Source organism: Anopheles marshallii, chromosome 2 (genome assembly GCF_943734725.1).
Source record: "Anopheles marshallii chromosome 2, idAnoMarsDA_429_01, whole genome shotgun sequence".
Taxonomy (NCBI): domain Eukaryota; kingdom Metazoa; phylum Arthropoda; class Insecta; order Diptera; family Culicidae; genus Anopheles; species Anopheles marshallii.
The window spans coordinates 75,475,342-75,499,591 of record NC_071326.1 but is presented as its reverse complement, the minus strand read 5'-3'; the positions used below and the strand labels follow the sequence as shown (position 1 = coordinate 75,499,591).

Here is a 24,250-nt window from a genome sequence, read left to right as displayed (position 1 = left end):
GTGTGTGTGTACGCTTAATTGTGATTTTTTTCGTTAATCGTTTTAGACTGCGAGTTGAACATTCACCGGGCTTGTGCAAAAGATCTGACCGAGTGCTGTCCTGGACCGGCGATACAGAAGAACGACAGCAAAATCACTAAACTCATGGAGAAAATCTCAAGCCGGAATCATCATCAAGGTATGGGCTGACAAAACAAACCGTTCGATTGTGTGGAAAATGGAATATTTAATGATTTACCGTTTTTCTTATTGCATTTGTAGATAAATCTCGCCGTCATGATGATGATGCGACTGGAGACGACACGACAATTAGTGGTGAGTACAATTATTGTAGGATGCTTACCACAACATCATGTTTACATATGTAACAGTGTATCAAAATTTGTCAAGTTCTAGTAAAGTAGAAGTGCACTACAGCTCGGATTTCGATTTTAAAAATGGCTATATTACGTTGATTGCAATGCGTTGATGTTAACCTGTCACAAGTATCTGATTATTATTTAATTGTTATGTCTATGTCGTAAAATTAGTGCTATCAAATGGGTTGTCAAAGAAAAATTTAACGGTATTTTTCTTTAAAAATTTATGACTGATATTTTTCGAGCTTCTGAATGAAAACCTCCCTATTATAAGAAAATCCGTAGACTAATTTTTTGCTTTTGGAGGTGCCGCGTTGTCGATTCCTATATAGATCTTATTGGTTTAAAAGCGTTACTGAACTAAGCACATTGTGTTTCAAACAATTCTTGTCCAATTTTCCTTCTCGCAGTAAGTTTCACGCAGTAAGTAAGTGTCGATTTAATCCGTTACATTCCAATGTACGAAATTTCGTTCTAAAGAATCCCTCTTTCAAAAGCTGTTATTTGTCACACTGAAGTGTTCAGCCTATTTTAAATGATACCAATCTGATAACTTAAGAGTGCCTTGAGCGCCAATGTTAGTTTATGTGTCCATTTTTATTTTGTTCCTGTTGTTTTGTAGAGATTTATCATCCCATTTCAGATCTCTTTTTGAGATCTCATTAAAACTGAAATTAGGAAATGATGAAAACTGGGATCTGACATCTGGAACTGAAAATGGCAGCATCGAAAAAATTAAAGATTTGCCTTTTAAATACCACTATATTGATTTAAATTGTGAGAAAATGGTGCTAAACAAGTGTGAAAAGATTTATCCATCGTTAATTTTCAAATGTGGTCCAATTAAAAAAAAAAACACTTGTTCCTCATTTTGGGACATTCTTAGATGGATTAGAAACTTGAACTCTACTTGGGTTAAAATTGCTTTTCCCTGGACCGATTCCCCCGGACTGAAATTAATGAGGCCGTTTATGTTTACACCATCACCTCAGTTCGACAGAAAACTCTGTAATTTTATCGAATTATAATTAAAATATGCTGTGAAAAGCTAAAAAAACAACTATTTACTTACTTCAAGAGAAATGGTGCTGAAGCCGTTTTCCATTCATTAATCCATCCAACAACTATGAACTATCTAACTTGAACACACCAGGGAATATTGATCGGAATGGTCACTCACTATGAAACGTAACACATAATAATAATCTCAATTGACTTGCCCCAGACTCAAAGCCCAAAGATGGTGCCCATTTTAGCCCGTTTCTATTTCAGGCGTGTTGTGTATGTGTGTCCGGTGTTGTGTCCGTTTTTTTATGGGAAAAGCCACTTCCATTTCCACAGGGTTGACGCCAACAGCATAACGGAATAGATTTTCACCGCAGTGTACGTGTAACCGGTTCGTAAGCCTGCGATCATGCAGAGCATCCACCAGTTTAATTACCTACGCTACTTGCTCACAAACAAAGCTCTTTAATGCGCCTTAATGGTGGTAGGGCGGTGTTATGGACAAAACCCCTTAGAAGGGTTTACGTCATTTTCATGTTTCCGAAGAAGGCACGATCGCGGGGAACTTGTTTTTCCCCTTCCCTTGTGCGCTCGTGCAATCTGCGTTTGTTTCACCGTACACATGTACCAACTTTCTTGGTGTTAGCAAACAGAAATCGAATTTGTCACGCCGTATAAGAGTGGTTTTCGATAGTAAGGATGATCGTCATCGGTACGAACGCGCCATCTCCAACCCCTGATGTCTAAAGCCCTTTGATGACTAACCGAACAAAGTGTTCAGCACGTGCGTGTAACGAAGCTCACCTTTTCTCTGTCTATTTTACCTCCACACCGCTGATCGATGCTGTTTCCAAAGAGCTTTTAACGAGACATTCCAACATCCTCAGCTAGTGGAACGATAGTGAAAAGATGTGTATACACAGCGGGCGCGAGACTAATCGCTAGTGGGCTATTTACAATGCGCGGCAAACGATTTGCTTCGTGTCGGTTCAATTGTTTTTTCTTCCCCCTTTTGTTCACCACCGTACAGCTAAATGAAAACTGTTCAGCAATTGATGTCTTGCTCGAAACAATTAATTAGCAGAAAGAAACTCAATTGCGTTATTAATTTAAAATCTGCACAATGCAACGAACCTTTATCAGGTGGCCCTTGAGCTTTGCTTCTGATTATGGTATCAGTAAGATGGAACATTACGGTTTATTCTTCTTCTTTTTGTGCGCTATGTGGACATAAAGGGTATTTTTTAATGTACATCGCCCAATCCGCGTGGTGTGTTGCACATTTCCTGGGATTCCACGCAATCTCATTCAACTCTCGATGACTCGCGATCGCGAAACCAACCGTTGTTTTGTATGCGCGATGTCAAAGAGCATACTCTCCCGCACACACTCACGCAAAACCCGCACATGCTCACGTTGCGAGGTAGCATCGCGATTCACAATTTTCTCACCCGTGATCACTATTCTCTCGAAACGTGGACCCGCTGCAGAACAACAGGCCGAGAACTTGAGCGGTGAGAATTCACCCTGTTGACAGGCGTGGAAAGACAGAGCACAACAACAACAAATCCAACTAATTCCACCCTTGGGACTGCTCACTTCATCTCATCCATCGCGCTTTTATCGTAATCCCACGGCCGAGAACACGACGATGATGGCAGCGGGCGTCTCCATTGTAAAAATGTGCGCGTTCGGTGCAAAATGTGCGCCAACGAATGCGCGACATCTTGCGTGTGGACAGCGCACGGTCGACACATTCAAACAGTCGAATGGTAACGCGGATGATGAACGGACATCGCGCTACTTCGCTGTGTCGCGTTATATTTTCGTGCGGATTTGTTCGTTTTTTAGCGATGAATGAAACTCTTTCGTTGATCGTTTGTTTTGTTTTTCATTTGAAATAAACACAATCTTCCGATTAATATGAGATTAGTGGTAATAGTAAGTGACATCAAAATTTAAGGTGCATTTCTACTTAACGAATTGTGATCACCTTTTTACCTTTAATCAGTAATTTTACCACAAATTAGTGTGTACTGTGGTTAGAGTGTATAGTGAGATATTGATTGAATAAAATGTCGTGCACAGCACCAAATGAAAATGGTGCGCGGTATAGTTATGTGTGCGTTCACGTGCAAAGCAAAAGTTTTTTTTTGTGATGGTTTTGCAATTAAGCAAGCATAGTAATACTTGCCTACTCAAGGTCGTTCGTTGATCAAACAATATCTTGACCCCGACCTTCGCAAAGTAGAAGGTGGTAGAGATCGGCAACGGTTTCGTGAAATACAGAATGAATGTGTGGTATCTTGCCCTGAGTCTCAGCGCCATCATCCAAGTTCGTAGAATTATCGCGACATTTCGCGTAGGTGCTTCGAACCGATGTCGTCACTGTGTGTATGTGTGTGTTTGTTTCGAACAGATGTGGTTCTTTTTTTCCTTCTTGCTGCTGCATGAGAAGTTGATGGTTCTTACAATTATTGTACGTGACAAACACAGCTGACAAGCTCGAAAAATGTGATATATATACGGCTTTGTTATGTTTAGATTGTTTTGTAGCGAGACTACGGAATTATTACTATCTAGGTTGATCGGTGTCATTCTTATGACATGAACGGGGGGAGGTTGTCCACGAATCTGTGCTAATCGATGTAGAATGTTATGTGTTTTATTCAGTAGTTCAACTTTCGCTCAGTTTGTTCCCATATACTCCTGGATGGAATAGAAAATGGACTTGAAGACATAAACCATGCACCACGTTAATGAATCGTTTGATCTTCATTATGAAAGCAAAGAAACACCAGCTGATTTGTAAGATATGGAACCCCAGCGTGTGCCACCCACGGCTGGTGTGCAGTGGAGTAAGTTCAACCAGAACCTTATGCCCGTCGCGAATGCAACAATTTGCCAACATTGTGTGCGGTTTTACGGGGCCCTAGTGGGTTGCTTTTCAGCGCGTGTGCGTTACTGTGTGGATGGTATGTTTGGTGATTGCTTTGGCAGCGTCACAAGGAAAAACGTAGCTTTATTTAAGACCATCGTCATATTGCGGGTTTTGGGTGGCTGGTGTGCTCTCGTTTGCGAATGATTAATTGCGATGAGGTTAGTTCGCTCAAGCTACTAACGCGGGACCTTCCCCGAATCATCTGGGTCGTTTTAGTTGACGAAGTTCTCGATCAGTTGCAATTAGTTGTAACGAGAGCTTCCCGTGATCCCATTGCAAGAGTTAGAAGATAATGCACGCGCTCATTCGTGAAGTTACCTAATGGAGAGTGTTTGGTACGAATAAAATGTTTTGCATTCAGCTTCAAGAAAAATGATAGCACGGTTGGAGCACAGTTTTCGGTTCAGAATCGTTAATTCAAATTCGAAAACATTTAAATATCGTCACCAAATGGCGTTGCCGCATGAATAATTCATTCAAAAGTACAAGCGAACACGAGACGACGATGTCCGGCTGTCGATTTTTAGTAGTTTTGTTTTTAATCTTTCACTTCTTTCCGTTTTTTTTTTTGGCCGATATTTGGCCCTGTGCAACATTCCTTTACAGTGAGGCGGAAAGGGGGGGGGGGGGGGGCATCGCACCGTACCACATACCCCCTTTCGCTTTCTGATATCCTGTCAAACGTCTAACCGTGACGAAGAACCATTTTCTTCGCGGTTTGAGAAGTTTTTTTTTTTGTATGTTTTTGAGCAAAACGTTGCCCCTCCGCATCATCATCCGTACGCGTGGAGGGCTGTGTAGAGACGGTTTGACGGTTTATTTTTAAAATTTCCGTTCCGTTCCATCAGCAGAACGGGAGAAGCAAGGGGATGTAAAAATCCCCATGAATGCTGTGCGCCCGTACACTTTCGAACATGTTTGAGAGCTGTGGACACAAACACGCTCATGCATATTTGAACCTTGTGTAGAAAACTAACAAACCGAAAAACCGCCCTCAATCCCGTACCAAGATAAACACATTCGGAAAGAAACGAAACGCCGTGCCGTTTGCCCTTCTTTTTCAATCGCTTGATGCTTTTTTTGTGTTGTTTCGTTTTAACAATTTCCACAGTACGCTGTTTATGCGTGAAAAATCCATCTTGCTCAGTGAAAAACGGGAACGTTTCGCTCGTTGTTTTACCGGCCCGTGCAACAATACAGCGTTCGGTAGTGTTTATGTGGTTTCGTGATAGTGAAACACGAAGGATACAACACAGTGTTTCAGTGCCGTGACCTTACTGGTACTGTGAGGTAAAGATTTCTTAGCATAAAAAAAACACATACATTACAAAACAAGTCATTGGGTTGTCTGTGTTTGAGCGTCGTGTGCCGTGAGTGATCGTTTTGAATGCATGCCAGTAAAAGGACGTCAAGCAGGTCAGCATCAAACAGTGTACCATGATGTGGTTCCGCACGGGAAGCTTTCCAGATGATCGGTTCAGTGTGTCGACACTGAAGAAGCGCATGCGGCGCAAGAATAAGAGCGGCGATGATGGCCAAAAGCAAGCAGATGGTGAGCCACCTGCAAGCGGTAGCGCAACCACCAAGTCGGACAGTGTACGGCGGGAGAAGAGCAAAGATCGGAAGGGTTCTTCTGATCGGGCCGGTTCGCCCAGCGCTACGGCGGCGGGTGGTGGTCCGGTGACGATAGGGCTGATGGTAATACGGCCACCACCGCGGACGTACAAAAAAAGTTCCTCAAAGTCCCGTCTCGATGGGGCAAAGAAAGCAATCACGATGCCCATCACGGACACGCGTACGACGACCGGTTCGGCCACGATCAAAAGTTCCAAATCGAACACGAACCTGAACATTAACACGCTGATCAAGAATAAGCTGAACCATAACAAGCATTCGCCGGCTAAGTTCCTGGCGAAATGGGTCGATCATCATGACGGTGCTGCCGATGGGAAAACTTCAATCAATGGACCATATCCGTTGTCTCCCAGTAAATCCGTAAGGCAATAAGTTGATTTTGCTACAAAAAAAAGAAATACAGTGCAACTCCATTTATCTGAGGTTCATCAGAACATAAAATAAGTACGCATTTTAATTTCAGTTTGTAATTTATTGCTTCAAAGTAATTTGGTTAATTTTGTTTGAACCTTGACCATTCCATATTATGGGAAACAAAAAAAAAATACACTAAAAGATCACTAGAATTCTTTACTATTAGCCTTTTGAATTTGATCTGTCAAATCTTATTAGGAGCTGTCATTTCTAAGTATCGCGTATAAACAAACACCCGGATAAACGGAGTTCCACTGGCACTAGTGCACAGTATTTATACGTCAGATTAAAGAGGTCCCTTATCCCTTATCTTCAGGCTTAACTATTTCTATAAAAAAAAGGTCAGCCGAAGAGGATTACTTTTTTATTATAAATTCATTTACCCTTTTGCCCTGTTCTTTAATTGCTGTGCAGAGACAGTAAATATATTGCCCACTTACAACAGGGCACACATTAAAAACCAGATGTTTTAACATGCTTCATGTGTTTCGTACGTTTTGTTTCCGCTTTCCACACGATCAAACGTTCTTGTACTAACAATGCAAATACGATGCCACGGTGACAACATGTGGGCCCGCTAAATTTTGTACGGGATGACGTTGGATTTTCCCAAAAATACACACCCGCACGCACTCGTCTACTTGAACGCGGACGTACGTAAACAAACAACGATCGCACGCAGATAAGCAGCTCTCGTTCACATCTGTTGCATCTCAGCAGCAGCAATCTCGCACCAGGCCACCACAAAAAGTACAAATTGCAGAAGTCAAAGTCACGCAAGACCCTACAGCAGCAACAGCAGCAGCAGAAGCGTTCCTCAATTCCTTCGTCTGGTGCGACAGAAAGCTTTACGAAAACGCCAGAACCCTCATCGATAGAAGGGGAACGGGGAGCGGAGGGAGCAGCCAGAGCCGAGGGAGGGCAGGAAGCCGATGAAGTGGCTGATTCGAGTGACACCACCGGAAATGGTAAATATTTCGCATGCCCAACCGTTGTGTGAGGTGAAACGGATGGAAGGTTTTGATAAGATTACGTTTGCTGTCAACGGTTTTCAGTGGTGTGTTTCAAATGCACTGATCGCGCTTCACTTCACAGCAAACAGAATGTCGAACAATATGTATTCATGTTGTTGTGCGTTATGATTAAGTATTTGATTTTTTTTAATGTTATTATGTTGCTGCGACATACGAGGGTTAAGCAATTCCCGGGAGGTCGTACAGAATAAATTACCAATGTAAATGTTCGCGTATGACCGTCAGGGCTTTAGCAGCCAAAGATCATTCCAGCAATGACCTCTTGGTGGTGGTTGGCCCAATATTTGACTCGGGAGAGAACAGTTTTCGGTTAAGCATACGATAGCATGAACCGGTAGTGTGAGAAAGCATGACGCATGGGAGAGACTCGTCCGCAACCGGTTGGGTAGCCTTCGGTTTGCATAGACAATGTCGCGCCAAAGACCAACAGAGTCGTTTGTTGACATATGCTTGAAGAAAACGGTTTCATTTTTTGTTCGTTAGACTAACGAAACATCCTAAATGACATCATCTTGCCCGTGTGTACAATGGAACCCAGTCGTAATGGTTAATTTCGTCATTCAACGTTCGTTGAATTTTCAAAAGCTCCTTGATGGTGATGACGGAACTACTTGAAATATCAAGTAATAAAATTAAGAAGTTATTTATTATAAGTTGTTAACACGTTTCGATGCGTTTTACTCCATTAGTGTTTTACCAAAAGCTTGACAAATTTTGATACCGAAACTTTATTTTTCCACAATTTGTTTTCGCACATCCTTAAACTGATATTTTTGATTTTTACAGAGCGAGGAACCAACACATCGTTAGCACGTCAGCCATCGGACCGCCGTCAGGACCTGAGTGGACAGCTAGCTAACACTAGTGGCACATCTGACCATCTCAACAGCTCATCGTCCGATGCCTACGGTTATAAGCAGTCCGTGGACGATGATCAGTTCCGTGAAAAGTAAGTTACCGTCAGCTGTTGTTGTGTTGCAACTTTTAAACCAAGTCATAATCATCTCACTTTTCCAGCAGTGTCAAATCCAAATCTGCCCCGGTATCGGTAAACCGATCCGAGTCGTACAAGGAAAGATCGCAGAAGAAAACACGCACCACGCGACGGAAAACGTCCGATCCGAGTCTGACAAAAACGGCGTAAGTAATTGCATTTTTTGGGAACACTTTCCCCGTGAACACGCATTTCCAGTGACCACAAATTCCAAAATTGGCGAACAAGGGCTCTCTTGTAGCGGCTGACCATCTTCTCAATCAAACCACTGGAAGCGTTTGATATTTATTTTTAAACCATGATTGGTGGAATCTGAATGACGCTTTCGGCACTACGGTCGGAAGGGAGCTGGTTAAGTTATGCATGGGACAATATTTTCCTTGGCATTTATGTAAAAAAAATGCACAATTTGCTTTGCGCTTGGACGTAGATCTCTCTAGGTTCGCGACGTGTTTTGACGCGTGCAGAACATAAAGCACAAGAAAACGTGAAGCCGTGCCACACAAATATGACCCAAGCGTCAAGGGTGAAGAATGTGATGAGCAACACACTTCTCATACTTCTCTGCTGGCAGTTGATAGTGTCGGCGAGGTGTTTAGTTACGTGTGGATTCTTAAGATGGGCAGAAAAAAGAAACACGTACCCGGTTATCATGACGTCACGGCACTGTATGTGTGGGAGTGCAAAGCAGTGGAAGCGCAATGATTGACTACGATCGATTAATGAACCAACCACCATCATCACCTGGACTGCCACCCGTTCCGCTAGCTAGCAAGAGTAGGACGCAAATCGTAAACCAATCGGTAAAGATAAATAGCTGACGTAAGCCGAAAATAGAACGTTTTTTCCACCATTGGGATTGGGATGATGGTGATGGTGATGATGACGGTGACGACAACCCACCGTCCGATGATTATGGTTGGATGCTATGGTCTGTTTGCCGTTGACCTGCTTCTAGGCATGCTAGGAAATATTTTCCCTTGTTTTTCGCGTGTTTTTTTGTTGTACAATGTTACCGGGGAAAACATCACTACGTAAACATCATCATCAATACTGGTGGCGGCAAGATGGTCGCTTTCGGTAGAGGGCGATAATGTCGCCGGTTTGTTTTCCCCCTCGGACACACGGTTAGTGTGCGTCCGTAAGGATTAGTACCATCCGGGAAATGATGCAAAAGCCCCTGCCCATTACGATCATAAAACGGAGTAGCGCTCGGGATGTTGTCGTCTGACGGTGGTATTTTAATCACTCTTTTGTAACAAGCAAAATGTCAAATGAAAAGAAGACAAAACCGGCTAGAATCAGTATTAAGGATGTAACATAGTGCCCCAGAAACGTGAAGCGTATCCTGATCAAGGAATGAAAGTGGTACAATTAAGTCCCGATAGTATCAGCTCCACTTATATCCCTTTTATTTTCGCGGACACACGGACGCAAATAATAAACTGGCGTCTCTATCTGGGTGATACTAAACTGGAGCGATTATTTACACATTCGTATGGCTACATAAGGAAGATGCGCTTTCACCTCACATCATGAATGAAGCTTCGCGCGCGTATATCGTTGCAAAACTGTGATCTACATTGCGCACATTGCGTTGGACATTTCCGACTTGCAAACCGGGACGGAATTTTCCTCGCAAATGAATTAGCCAGGCCCAACTTCTTCCAATGCCCCGCATCGGCGTCCTTTTTATCGCGACAAACGGCAACTAGGTTGAATACGATGGTGCTTCCGTCACCTCGACCATGGTACCGGACGAACCGCGGAGTAGATGACAGTTGCGTTACGGTTTATCGTTTCCAGCCAGCAGTGACAGACGCCCGTTGTTCGATGGGGGTCGACCCAATGGTGTAGTGTGTGCGCACGATCCGAGCAGAGTTTGCCTCGCGGGTGTATCCCTACCCGCGCGCGGTCCAGTTATGCGATGATCCCGGTTCGGCTGCCTGGCACACGCGGGGGTAGATTGGCAATATCGGTGCGCACCGATGAGGGCAGGAAAATACTGTTTTTCCTTCGTACACCCACCTACGCCAATGACTTCACACTGTTGGGTTTGTTGGGAGGTTTTTTTTTCTTCCTTCTTTCCATGTACACACTGCTCCAGATGGATCTATCCGACTACTTCTCTCGGCGATATGGCGGTCCCGGAGAGAGCAGGAACTCATCGTCAGTAGTAGTCGCGTCGACCAGGCCCGTTGGTTTGCGTCGTACGCCAGTAGCACACCGGCCGATAGTAGTAACGCCTGGTAGTGGTAGCAACAGCAGCAGCAGAGACACAGCTAACCCGTACCCAACGAACTGAGGCGGAATAGAACGCGCACGCCGTCCGTGTATTGTGTGTGTGTGTGCGGTTCCGAGTTTATTAGATTCCCGAGATACGGCGTGCAAAGTTTGGTGATTTGGTGCACCCGTTTGTTTTTTTTTGTTTTGCTAATCAACCACCTTCATCCGGCTGAATAGTTGCCGAATGCCAGGAATGCGTCGACGGTCCATCCGTTTGGCACGGGTCAAATCTGCTTCCTTCTCCACCGGCGGGCCAAGTTCACCGTGCCTGTGAGTGTGTCTGCATTTGTGTATGTGTGTATCGAGAGCATGATGGTGTAAATTAAAGATCTGCAAAGTGCTCTGTACGAAGATCGCAAATTACTTTCATTTTGCCAGAAGAGGTTCAATGATTCTGAATGAGATACGGCAAAACTTTCGAACCGCTTCAGTCGCCCGGTAGACGATTAGCGGCTGCAGTTTTAAGTGGATTTATTCGTTTCTCGCCGCTGGTAAAGTGGGCAAACGATAGCGATCTCTGTACGCGCGATAGTACATAACCTTGGGAAATTCTACACCACCTACTCGGTACTACCATGTAACAGCCAGTAATCCAGTTCCTCGTATGGCCTCCAGTGTATGTGTATGTGCGGGTGTATGTGAGCAAGGTGTTTGAAGTAGATGCTACAAAATACAAAGAAAAATAAAACCTACCTCACACCAACGGCTGGATGATACATCCAGGCACCACCAGAAAACACACCACCAAACATTCGATGTTCTCTCCGTGTGGAAGGTTTGGCTAGTTGTGAAGGTTGGGAGTATTTTTCCAATCGGATTTCCATCGGGTTTAACCTAATGTAAACAGCACAGTGCGTATTATAACTACACACCAAGCAAGAAGCAAAAAAAAAAAAACAAGGCCCCCAAATACCTGTGTTCCACCTCTGAGGTTTTTTTTTTGGAGGGAGATGTGTTTGTCCGTGCCTAGGAATGTTTACGACCGCCGCCAGGATATCACTACAGACAGGAAGGGAGAGAGAGAGAAAGGGTAGACGGTGTGTATCTTTCTCTGTAATACTACCCTACTGTACGGGGGGTAGTTATCATTTTTAATGTCTTTATCGAGTTTTCCGATATAACGCGCTACGGAAAAGAAAAGTTCCTGTGTAACATACCCGTCCCCAAGACTAAGGGCGTGGAATTTTCGAACTGGCACGGTTTTTCTTCGTATGATGATGGTCGATCCTGCAGGAAACCAATTATCAAGCGCGTTCCATTTCCTGCTAGCTGTCAGCAATGGGTCTGGGTTTCCTTTTTTTCCCTCCCGCTTTCTCGCCTAATTCCTTTACCACCTGACCCCTGCCATCGTGGTTGTTTTGTGTCCCCTTACGGAAACTTTCTCTCTCTCTCTCGACTCGATGATAAATGAGGCGTCCCAAAATGGTGGCGACGACGACGACGACCGGGGATTCTTTAAAGCGGGAGATCGAATCCCCCTCCTGTGCGAGTGTAAGAGTGTGTGCGGTATATCGAACAACCTCCAAAAGGACATAACACACGGTTACGTCGACACAAATGTCAACAAAGTGGTGGATGGGTCGGTAGAAGTAGGGGAAAATCGGGGGAAAAACTTTTGCAACCTGGTTGAAAAACCCGCGGGTAAGGGAAAAGCGGTCAGAAATGGGAGAATGTGGGGTTTTTGGTGTCGGTGATCGTCCGTTTTTTTGTGTTGTTCGTCCAAGAGAGCTGGATTAGAACAGTCATTGGACAAAAATGGGTAGAAGACAGGAAGGGATAACCACGTAAAACGCCCGTTTTAATGAAGTTTCCTTCCTTTTTCACTATCAACATCGCTTTATTGCCATCCTTTCGTAGGAAATGGATTTTATTGTCTCTCCTTGTTGGCGTACAGTGCGAGTCCCCGAATTGATGTGGTGTATGCTTCTGTACCGTTGTTAATAGTCAATCATCTAAATAACTTAAATTCTTCAACTATTTGGCAACAAAAAAAAAACATTTAAATTAATCAGAACTTGATAGAGTTTAACATTTATTTAGAAAAACAGTGATGGAGGTATATACTTATGCATAGCACTGTACCAAATAGGAAAAGTATAGGTGTGGATCATTGATTTTATTCATCGAGAATAACTTTAACAAGCAAGTTTCCAGAGGGTGTGGACATGACGACGGTGGTTGCAGAACCGAAAGCACTGGCTTCGAACAGTTGTATTTGAGTGGTCCTATTTCAAAGTGTTGGTATTAATTTTGAAGTTGTCAAGATTTTCCCTAGCCCATGATGAATTGTGTTGGATGTGTACACTAATAATCAAAGAATAATTGTGAGTAAAGGTGAAACAAACTCGCCTATGTAGTCATCAAAAATTGTTCCATTCGATCGTTATAACTAGCTGGCCTGCATTCCTGTTCCGTACGGGAGCGACATGTGTAGTTCATTCCTATATACTATGATGCAGTTCAGATGGTGTCATTGCTATTGCCTTTTAACGAATATCTGTTCTTTTTTTTGTTTTAGCTTCCGTTTTCATTATTTGCTCAATTCCGTCAGCAACCCATCCTCGGTGTGCAATACCGTTCGGTGACAAACTTTGCCTTATTCCCGGTCGCAAAACCCTTCCAAAAGCACGTAGAAGCCAGCACATGATGTGTGCCGCATTCGTAGGATTTAAAACGGTTGCGGGGTGTTGAAGGGTCGTGGAACTGTGTGGTGGGTGGAGCGGAGGAATTGCTTTTCCACTTCGCCTTACCTCCTTACACCATTGGCTGTGCTCCTAATTGACTGAGCGCTGTGCTGATTAGTATGAGAACAAGGGATTAGACTGCAAACCACAGGAATAATGACAAACAAGTATGCGGTTGCACCCTGCAAGTATGAGGAGGGAAACTACGGTTGGAAACACCTGGACGTGGGAGAACCATCGACGGTCAAGGAGATGGGTTTGGACGGTAAAATGGAAAAAAATGGAAATTGCAAAAAGAGAGCAATGTACAAAAGAAACAAGAAAGAGGAAGCAACCGGACCGAGTGCAAGAGCGAGTATGATATTTATAAGAACGCTGTGCAGTGATGTTATATGGTCCGATCGGGGGTCAGTTGTACGGCTTGTTGGTGTAGATAACCATGCACCTCCAATTGGTTCCACAATGTATGTGTGTTTTTGTGAGTGTTTGTATTTTTTGTTTGTTCTCCCTCCGACGTACAGAGCGCGTACAGAAGGCAATACATATCCCAACCAACTGAGTCCGATATCCGTACGGAACACGGGGCAAGACGGCATTAGGTAGAAGCGCTACCACCACCCTGCTTGGTTTCGTCCATCTGTGGCGCATTTGGGGTGGTGTAGATGGGGGTGGGGGTGTAGTGCAAGATGTGGGTTATGACACTAACTCTAGCACACGAACACATTCGCACACAGCAATAACCTCATTTTTCCTAGCATTTGCAAATTGGTTAAGGTGAAGGTGATGAATTTGCATTTAAAATTATCCCGCACGAGAAAAGTTGCAAAATGTTGCGTTATGTACCAAAACTGGTATGTTGTGAAACGTAACTCTGAAGATTGGGAGAAAACTCCTGTTCAAAAATCCCTGAATATATTCGTTATTTGGAAGAGGACTTGCTTAAACGCTGTGACCTTCATGTCTAAAGCACGACGATTGTTATTATCCATAATGTTTTATCAAATTATAAGGGCTATAAGTAATTGATACGCACACGGCACGTGCGTTTCTAGAGCTACGAAAGCGTCTAATAGAATTTGCATACTTAATTGTGAGGACAACATTTGCTTGACTCTATCCGGCATTCTGTTATATGGTGCTCAGTGGTCTACAATCTGCTGTGTTATTTGGTGTACAGCGGAAGCTGCCAGTATAAAAACTTGAATAATTTTCCTCGAAATTATTAATGTCTTTTTCCTAATTATTTCATACATTTTTCGTTCACCTAAATGACTCTAAAATTGTTAAATTGCTGTCAGAAGCTCTTCAATTAATAACTATTATGCCTTTTTGCTTTACAGTGACGAACAAAATGAAGCGTCCTCGTTGGCCAATAACAACTATTCCAGCAGTTCCACATCTAGTCTTCCATTGGCACTGGACAGTCGATCGACCTCCCTGGAGGCGGTCAGTGGTGGTGGTACCGGTGCAACGACTGCGGCCTGCTCGGCTGGTCCAGCAGGAACCGTCAGTGGTATAAACCCGACCCACTCACCGGGCGGTGTCCTTCCCGCGAGTGTATCGACCGTAAGCGGCACGAGCGTTGTGCATGGTGTCGGCACCGGCTCAGGCAGTGGCCCCGGAGGTCTGAACGTTCCTACCGCCCGCGAATGGATCGACAGCGATGACGAGGGTACGGTCGAACCGGAAGCCGACTGGAGCTCGAACATCCCGCCCGAAATTCTCTCCACCCTCGGTGATCTGGAAAAGAAGCGCCAGGAGGTGATCAACGGTACGCTTGTTGCTTCAAACGAAAACCTTCAACGCATCCTACTAACCGGCCTTTGTTATACTTGCAGAGATCTACCAGACTGAGCGCAATCATGTCCGCACGCTGAGGCTGCTGGAGGGTATCTTCATGCGTCCGCTCCAGGAATCTGGTGCATTACCGCACGAGCTGCTAAATCTATTGTTTCCACACTCGCTGATCCACCTGAAAGATCTCCATACCGCGTTCGAGTTGAAGCTCAAACAACGACGCAATGAGCACGCAAACGTCGTACGTGAGATTGGTGATCTGTTGTTGACCATGGTAAGGGTGAATGCACATTCGTTTGTGCTTACTTTGAAGTGAGTCAGTAGACAATAATATTAGTAGTAAAATTAACTCTCAGAATTTCGAGTACTTGTGTTAAGTTGTTTTAATTTGATTAAATGAATTTTATTTAACTTACTCTACGCTGAAAATTGAATTGAATTGAATTCGTTCCTAATAAAAAAAACCTTTTTTATTTAATGTTTTTAGTTTGACGGACAAACCGGCGATGAGCTGAAGGAACATGCGGCACATTTCTGCGCTCGGCAACAGATCGCCCTGGAGGCGTTAAAGGAGCGTCGGAAAAAGGATGAACAGTTGCAACGACTTCTGACGAAAGCCGAATCTCACAAAGCATGCCGACGACTGCAGCTGAAGGATCTGCTACCAACAGCTCTACAACGGCTGACCAAGTATCCGCTACTGTTTGACAATTTGTACAACTTTACCGTGCGCAGCTCGCCGAAAAATGAGAGCGAAGCACTCGCCATCCGCAAGTCACACGAGTCTGCCAAACGGATACTGGATCACGTCAATCAGGCGGTGCGAACGGAGGAGGATATGCATAAGTATGTAATCTTGTCATACGTGGATGGAATTGGTTTTTAACGGAAATGATTTTAATTACAGGTTATTAACAATTCAACGCAAACTCGACAAGAGTGGGCTTGATAAGGATGCTTCTATTGAATTTAGGGTATGTATTTATACAACATTTAGTGCACGATGAAACATGTTCACGCATTATGAGCTATACTAATTTCATCTCGCTTTCTTTTACACAGAATATTGATCTTACCGTACGTAAGCTAATCCACGATGGGCCTTTAACGATGAAGAAGAATCCAGGTGTACAACTGCATGGACTGCTGTTCGAAGATATAATGGTGTTGCTGCAGAAGCAGGTTAGTATAAGAGTTTTTTTTTTGCTAACAAGCTCTGCTATGCTCAAGACGTTCCATAATAATGCTTTGTTTTGTTGCTCTTCTTCCCTTCCGCTTTTACAGGACGACAAGTATCTTGTCAAGTATCACTCTAGTCCCGGGCTCGGCGGAAGCGAAAGCAAGTACGCCGAGGGCCGCTTTAACCCGATCACCAAAATCCATCTCATTCTGGTGCGACAAAGCGCCGTCGACAAAAATACGTTCTTCCTAATCAACACCAACGTCTCGCAGATGCTGGAACTGACCGCACCGAGCAGCACCGAGTGCAAAACGTGAGTAAATGTGCAACAATGCCACATAAGGGGAAATTTAAATCAATAATATATATATACATGAAAGAGTTATGAAATCATTTGCTGTCCGTATGACGAGTTCGTTGACTCACGTTGGCAACCGGAAAGCCCCCAACTTCCCATCCACAATCGGTACAAATTGCAATAACAATAGCTGGTTTTAAGGGAACATTTCCAGCTAATGTATTCTGCAATACAATACAATAGCAAGGTTCAAATACACAGTTTTGGCAAATGGAAGGTCACAATACATTTTGAAAAGGGGGTTAAATATGCTAGATCGAAGATCATTGGTACACTATTGCGTTGTATAGTGCAAGTACCTGATGGATAGTTGTCAGGAAGTCACCATTATTATCTTTTATCAAAGCGCGATGCCAACAATGATTGAAAACTGTTTGGCATTACAAATTATTTCTGTTTTCTTGAGGTCTGCGTCCAACAATATCTCCATCTATTTATGTGTGTTACTCATTTAGTTTACTGTTACGAAGTAACGAATGATGAACTCTCATATGGCAGTTTTTATACAGTGTCGGACAGAACAATCAAGACCACTTCTTCTCAATCCTAACCTTAAACTATTACAAAATCTTAAAGGTTTTGCGCTCGTTTGAGAATCTATGGTAGTTTTAGAAGGCGAGATTTCACAGCCAATACACCAAACACCCTGTAGTTGTTAGGAACATCGGTGTCATGTACTGTGCCGAATTATCGAATTCTCTCCCAAGACCCTGCTACCATATATTATATTATATATAGATACCTGTATTTTTGTACAGAGCTAAGCTCCTTATAAAGATGTGTTTTACAGGACGATTAGAATCCACTGGCGCCACTCGTTGACCCGAGCTTCGGTCACAAAGCCCCAGAACTAGTTATGACATCAAAGAAGCTCTCGTCCCACATAGTTCTGTTTAGTCGCCTACGCCTACGCAGTAATAGTTTGGAAGACCAGGGATGAGAAGTCTTTGAAGCCTTGGTTACGGCTATGAATTAAACGGCGGGCAGTAAATAAAAGTCTTTCGCAGTTTCCTGACTCCCGGCGGCGTGGTATCAGGCGTAACAATGTATGCCTAGTTAATATGTTCCGTGCTCCAATACCTTACATTTTACAACCGAATGAACACACTCATTAGACGCAAATGGGCATGTCGCGACAATGGGTGGGCAACCATGTGCGCTATATTTAGTTGCCAATTTTTCCTCCACTCCAAGTGAGGACCTACCTCCGTCTCGCGATACGCATGAATCACTAGCGTTTAACCCGTGGTTGGGCTGGATGGATAGATATTTTTAGGAAAAAGGTCGCCTTTTTGGTTCTTTGAAGTTAAAGAAGACACACAAAAGGTTTTTTCTTCGAAAAAGTTAAAGGGAAACGTAATATTTCTTTCCCTTTTACGTGCTTGTTTTGTATTACTCATCGTTGGCGACTTGAAAAAATGAGTAATATTTGTGCGGTGTCGAGCTGTAATTGTTTTTCTTCAGTTTTCAGGTGCTGTAAGCGATGGAAAAGCGTTACGTTGCTTTAACCAAGTTTCCGTTTGAAGATGGTGCTGCTGCTTCAACACTTTCTCTTCGGACGTGCAGCAACACGATGCGGCGGGAACAAGTTTTCCACCGTATGTGCTGTTCAATGAGCTGATGTGGCGACACCGGCTGTGTATGTCTGTCGCCCTTCATTACCGACTGGTTATTGTTTCATCTCCCGTGTGTGTATGATGTAAAAGATGGCAAGGTTATTGCATCGATCCGAGCGAGAGTTTGGCGCGGAACTCGTTCCTAACCTCGTCGCCCCGTATGTGATAAACGGGAGCAACACATCGCACATACACGCGACAGATAGATTGAAACACGTGTAATTAAGCAATGAACGGAGAAAACGACTAGACGAGCTAGAGCTTCAATGTCATCGATTATGTGTCCATTACGGTTGTTACATTTATTAAAGCGACGATTAGGTGCAACTCTTCGTCAATGTTAATTTGAGACATTTCGTTTGAATGTTTCATTGTGATAGCTCAAAAGTTTTATTTTAAATGGTAAAGAGGTTGCTTCTACACGGTTTGTTTTTCCTTACCCTGAATTCTTTTGGGACATTTTTAAACCCTTGTTGATTTTGTTTGCTTCTCGAGAGGAAAACAGACACTGGAAAAGAAGGGATTAACAAATAAACTTCAATGAAAGTATGATACACCTACCAGCGGCAACTGGAAAACCTTCCAACCCTAGTAAGAGGTCCTTCTGAGAAGTACAATGCAGCACTGTTGAGAGAAACAGCTGTGGAAAGGTTAGCAGATGCCTCAAGCCATTTTCGCTGTTCCTGAGCTGTTGTTGTGTGCTGAAAACATCCATTTAATTGGTATAAGCTGCTTTAGGAACGTTAAACGAGTCGTATATGTTTTGAGGTTATGTTGTATTCATGAGGATATTGGAACAGTTTCCGAAGCGTAGTAACATATCTGTACTGTGTACATATTTGTGTTGCCTGCAAATAGAACTCTGACGATTGAGTGGGAAATCGAGAATAGTGTGAAGGCACCCATACTACTCAAAACCCCGCGATCGATGGTCACGATGAAACAGATTCTCCGAGGCACCGAAACCGAATCCAAAAGTGTGAAAAGACATTAACCAGGCTGACGCTACCCCGGATTGCGTCGTTGTGCCGTACGCGTTGGGAACACCAGATACCGCGGGTAGACGTCTTTGAATCAACACGCTTCGAAACTTCACCGTGAATTCACCCACCAGTTCGCCAGCCAGCATCTGTTGCACCAGCAAAAGAAGCCAGGTCAAGTACACCGCGCACCCGGGAGTGGGACCCCTCCCCCTGTACTGTGTTTGGCCAAAGGAGCACGAAGCGGTGGGGTGTGTCCTGATTTTTCCCCCAAAACTCACCGCTGTTTGCATTCCGTCAGTCAGTCTGCTTTTACGCCAAGCGCGCGCTGGGGTGATATACCATCAACGCAAACGTGGCGTTTGCTGAAGCACGATCCAGAAGACGTTTAAAATTCGCGCTAAAGCAAATTTTGCACCGGCCGCTTGTACTTTTTAAAACGCGTGATCGAACACCATCCACCCACGGGACAGCACAGCACAGACCCGGCGGCTAGTCAAAATAATTTGTTGCCAAAAAGGAAACGGCGGAACACCAGCGTGTGCGTGTGTGTCTGTGCCCTTCGCCTATATTTGGGGGGAAGTTTGTATTCCTTGATCGTCGGTGATTATATGTGTGGAGGGGTTTTTTGTTGTTGTTGTGTTTCTTCTTTGCCTGGAATGATTTTTCCAGCTGCACAGAGGGCGGGAAACGGAAATCGAACCAAAACAAAATTATCACAACACTGGTGAAAAGTTTATGCAGTGTTATTACCAGGAAGCCGAACATTTTACGCCATTTAATGGGGGTGTGTAATGCAAAATTGTGTTTTTTTTTTGGCGTAGAAACTTTTGATATCTTCTATCTTCTGCGTATCAAATTTTCCTTTCCCGGCGAAAAAGAGGTTTACGGGTGTTTCGCTTCATTTCGTAAAGCGTACATCAAAAATTCAGATACGAAGAACGGAGCATCATGAATTTTCTATAAGAAGGTGGCAGCAGACTTCTTCCTTTCAGTTTGGCTTTTATTCAAGGCTTTTATTTGGGGCGCAATTTCGCTACTTCAGCATATTTTATTTGAATTTCTTAGAAAAATTAAAATTAATCCTAAAATGATTACATTAATGTTTCTTTTCGGAGAATTGAGCGTCGTTTTCTGTCCTTATACACTTAAATATTGTAACAATCACCTTGAATTAGCAGTCCTCTTCACAGTTCTTAAAGTACGCAAATCAATGTTGCAATTTGTGTATTTGTTTTTAAGTTAAAGTATCTCAAATTTATCCTTCTTTATGCTCCCCATTAACCGAACAACAATAAGCAAAGATCAAATCATTCGGCGCGATATATAAATATATATATATTGTAAACCCATCCACCAGATGACAAACTTCCCTCTTCTCTCGCTCTCTTGCCCACCGCAACGATCGGTCATACTAACCAAACTTCATCCTGCTTCTAAACGTGAAAGGGAAAAGAGATCCCTTACATGAGAGCTTGGAACAAATGGAGCTACAAAGAGAGATAGAGAGAGAGAGAGAGAGAGAGAGAGAGAGAGAGAGAAAGCGAGAAAGCGAGTACGTGAACGTTGTAGATAAACTGCGCAGGGCTCGGTTCTCCGAACCTTTTTTTTCTCCTTTCCCCGGACCCGTTCGAGTCACCACTCCCCCCGAAACACACGGGTGCCCTTTTGCAGCCGCGCGTCACGATACACGCCGCCGTCATGCAAGTGGCGGCGAAGACAAAACCTTATAAGACAGTCCGCAAAACCGGCACACCGGCTCAGTTTTCCCCGAGAGCGTGTGAAAACCGGACGCATCCGTTCAAGTTCCGAGTCGGGCGCGCGCTCGCGTGTGTATGGGGCTTCCCTCTAGGAAGGCAGTAGAGTTTTAAAAAAACAAGCAGTAGGGGGAGGGGTAGTTTGGTGTTTTCAATTGGAAAAAATGAAATATTAATCAGACAAAATGTTTTGTAAAGCAGTTTTATTTGGTGCGGGTGGTGAAAACTCGTGATATGTGTGAAGGGAAAAACATTTCTATCGTGTCGTCGTGTCGCGTGTTTTTTTTTTGCTTCTTCCCTATTAATAAGCCATGTGAACAAGGTTTGAATTTTACATTATTCATTGCGCTTGTTTCGGTGCCGCCAAACAACCGACCGACCTTCCCCCTCCGGACAGTGCGTGTGTAGTGTTAATGTGACCGACCAGTACCATATATTTTTGAAAGCTGTCGAATTAACCAAACCTCCCCCCCCCCCAACTACAACGAATCTCGTCGTCTGTTAATCCCGGTCTGGTGGGTGTGGAAATGTTTTTTTTTTTCTCCCACCCACCCCCGTCCCGGTTTGGGTCAACGAGGTTTTCCGCACACATCCAGCGGGGTCCAAGCGCAGTGTTTTCCCTGGTCCGTTGTTTGTTTACATATCATTCAACATTATTTAGAGATCGATTAGGAAGGCCAGATGAAAGGCGGTGGTGGGATGGCGGTAGTGCAAAACGGGACGAGAGGGATCAAGAGTGTAAGACAAAGTGATGAACACTGGTTGCTGCCGGGACAGTGATTTTCCGGGATGGGTTAAGATTGGCTAAATGGGGGGGGGGGGTTTTTGGGTGTGTGTGTGTGTTTAGGCCGTGAACGGATTGTGCGTGTTATGAGTTATCTATTAGCCGTCCGTTCTGCTAACTTGGTGGATTTTCTACAAACGCTCGAATTTCGGGCAAGAATTTTCTTCCAACAATTTTTTTTTTGTCCGGTGCCCCCAAAACGAATGTTTTGTTTAACGAAAAGCACAAGAATTGTATCGGCTTGATGTTGTTTGCAGCTTGTCTGCGTGTGAAAGAGTTATTTCTCTGGACAAATTGAGCCATTTGCTTGTTCAAGGATTTCGTCTAAATGCTATTCTTCTATATAACGTTCTAACTTCCATAAAATGCTAGATATACCTTCACCGAAGTTGATGTGCCCACATTCAAACATAAACACGCATTGTTTACCGAGACAACAGGTCCCTTTCACTTTAATTGAGGTGTTCTCATACGTGCGTCCTACACACAACTAACCTTAAATTAAATGGCATGGTAAACTATAGCCTTCCCGCGCGTACACCTTCACTCACTGTGGAGAACGCCGAATGATTGAATGTTGTATGGGTCGAAAGTCGAAATTGCCTATAGTTTGATATGTGATATCACAACAACTCACTCGTCGGTTCGGACGAACCACATGCGCATACACAATGCTATCGTTATTGACATGTCAACAGGCACCTTGGGACGAGGGGGGGCACGTGCAAGACACACCATGACAATGTGGAGCAGAATCAACATATAATGTGCGCGGTTCGCGCGTCCGAGCCCCTGCGTTGGTTGTCAACGGTGGACAATTAGAATGCCAGTCCCTTAAACGCCTGTTGCAATACGATAAACATTCAATTACCTCGGTTTTTGTGTGGTGAATGTATTGGCGACATATAGTGCCCGCTAGTCTCGGGTCCCGCACAATATAGGGAGATTCCGTTGGTGGCACGATGGGCAGAAACGCATATCGATTCGCGCTACATTCCGAACCGTACTGGGACGGGATAGGATATGGTCAACTGTCAACATCCGAATGCTGTGAATGTTCTTATCGTTCGCGTGCGCGTTACTTCTTGACAGCTTAATGATGTCGGCTGGCGGAAGTCTCACATTCTTCGTTACACGGACCGCTCTCAGGAAATACTAACGTGAGCACAGCACCGGAGATCGGAGACACCGAAGATCGTGGATGTTCATTGAACACCGTTTTGTTCATCCGTATCTCCACGGGGGACACAAAACCACCGAACTTCCGATCGTATTACGCCTGAGACCCAATCAAGCGTGAAAGTGTGGGTGCGGGTTTTTGTAGAACCCAAAACCCAAACCGCAATTGATTAATATCGCTTCAAATGTCACTTTCATTTTGCGGCTGGCTGCAGATCCCGCAGCAAGGGCCCTTAGTTTTTTACCTGCTAAAAAGCATCATATCTCAGCCAAACGTGTTTGCTTTCATCCTCCTGTCAGTCAGGGCAAGATATTTCGCAAATGCTTTTGAAACGGACAGCAAACTGCCCTTTAATTCCTTTCATTTTTGCTTGTAGGATAGAATTTTGTTGGTGTAAGATTTAGATCTTACTCTCAAACGCCTCCCCCCCCCCCCCCCCTTTCTGGCTGTATAGAGGAATTGGAGATGTTTGTGCAAGGTTATCAGTTACAAAAATGTCCAGAATTTCATGGTCCAAGCGCGCGCGTCCGCACGCTCTAGGGGAAGATCACGTTACACCATCAGAATTTCGTCACAGTCACTTGGCTGCGAAAAGAGACTTCTTTTCCACCCGAATGACGCCAACTCTAGTATCGCCCTCACTCACCCCCGCAGTTCCTAGTAGGCATGATACGGGTTTGGATCTTTTGGAGGTAGTGCAATGATTAAATTACCGACGGTTCGCGATGACTTTTGTTCTAGTGTGGAATTTATCTTTGAGAAGCGAGTACACTCTGGCGGTCTGTAAAAAGCCGATTTTAGGGTTTTTTTAAAGGAAATTATAAATGATTGATTTGAAATATATATAGTTATTTTTTCGATTTCCGGCTACAATAATAATAATAATATTTTGACCTTAATTAGGCAACTCTTTCGGTTAAAACGCCAGATGTAGAATGGCTGCTCTTGCTTAATCTGCTCATAGTGAGAACGCTGGAGATCATAGAAATCACATCATTAGATCTAGGACATAATCGTTATTTTTTTCCAAAAAAAGCAATAAATTTTCCATATTTTATAAGTCGGAAAACTGTTTTTGATTTGGAAACATAATTGCGAGATAATCTCGTTATAGAAGTTATATAGCCGCTGCTTGGAGCTCTGCATGCAACTTTGGAACGGAGTGGCTCATGAACTTCGGATGAAGTATTGTAGTATTGGTGGTTGTAGTATTGGATGTGAAGTAGTATTGTATATGGTGGACACG

The 24,250-nt window shown here is 43.9% G+C and overlaps 1 protein-coding gene across 1 annotated transcript in view; it reads left to right on the top strand.

Annotated features, from left to right (window-relative positions):
* LOC128718580 (uncharacterized) overlaps positions 1-24,250 on the top strand; it is a 44,671-nt gene that overhangs the window by 12,330 nt on the left and 8,091 nt on the right. Inside the window, exons 9-18 of the mRNA XM_053812202.1 lie at positions 47-178; positions 262-315; positions 8,175-8,337; positions 8,409-8,528; positions 14,693-15,123; positions 15,191-15,423; positions 15,637-15,995; positions 16,057-16,123; positions 16,212-16,331; positions 16,434-16,642. Coding sequence (XP_053668177.1) covers positions 47-178; positions 262-315; positions 8,175-8,337; positions 8,409-8,528; positions 14,693-15,123; positions 15,191-15,423; positions 15,637-15,995; positions 16,057-16,123; positions 16,212-16,331; positions 16,434-16,642 — 1,888 coding nt within the window. The remainder of the gene's footprint in view (positions 1-46; positions 179-261; positions 316-8,174; positions 8,338-8,408; positions 8,529-14,692; positions 15,124-15,190; positions 15,424-15,636; positions 15,996-16,056; positions 16,124-16,211; positions 16,332-16,433; positions 16,643-24,250) is intronic.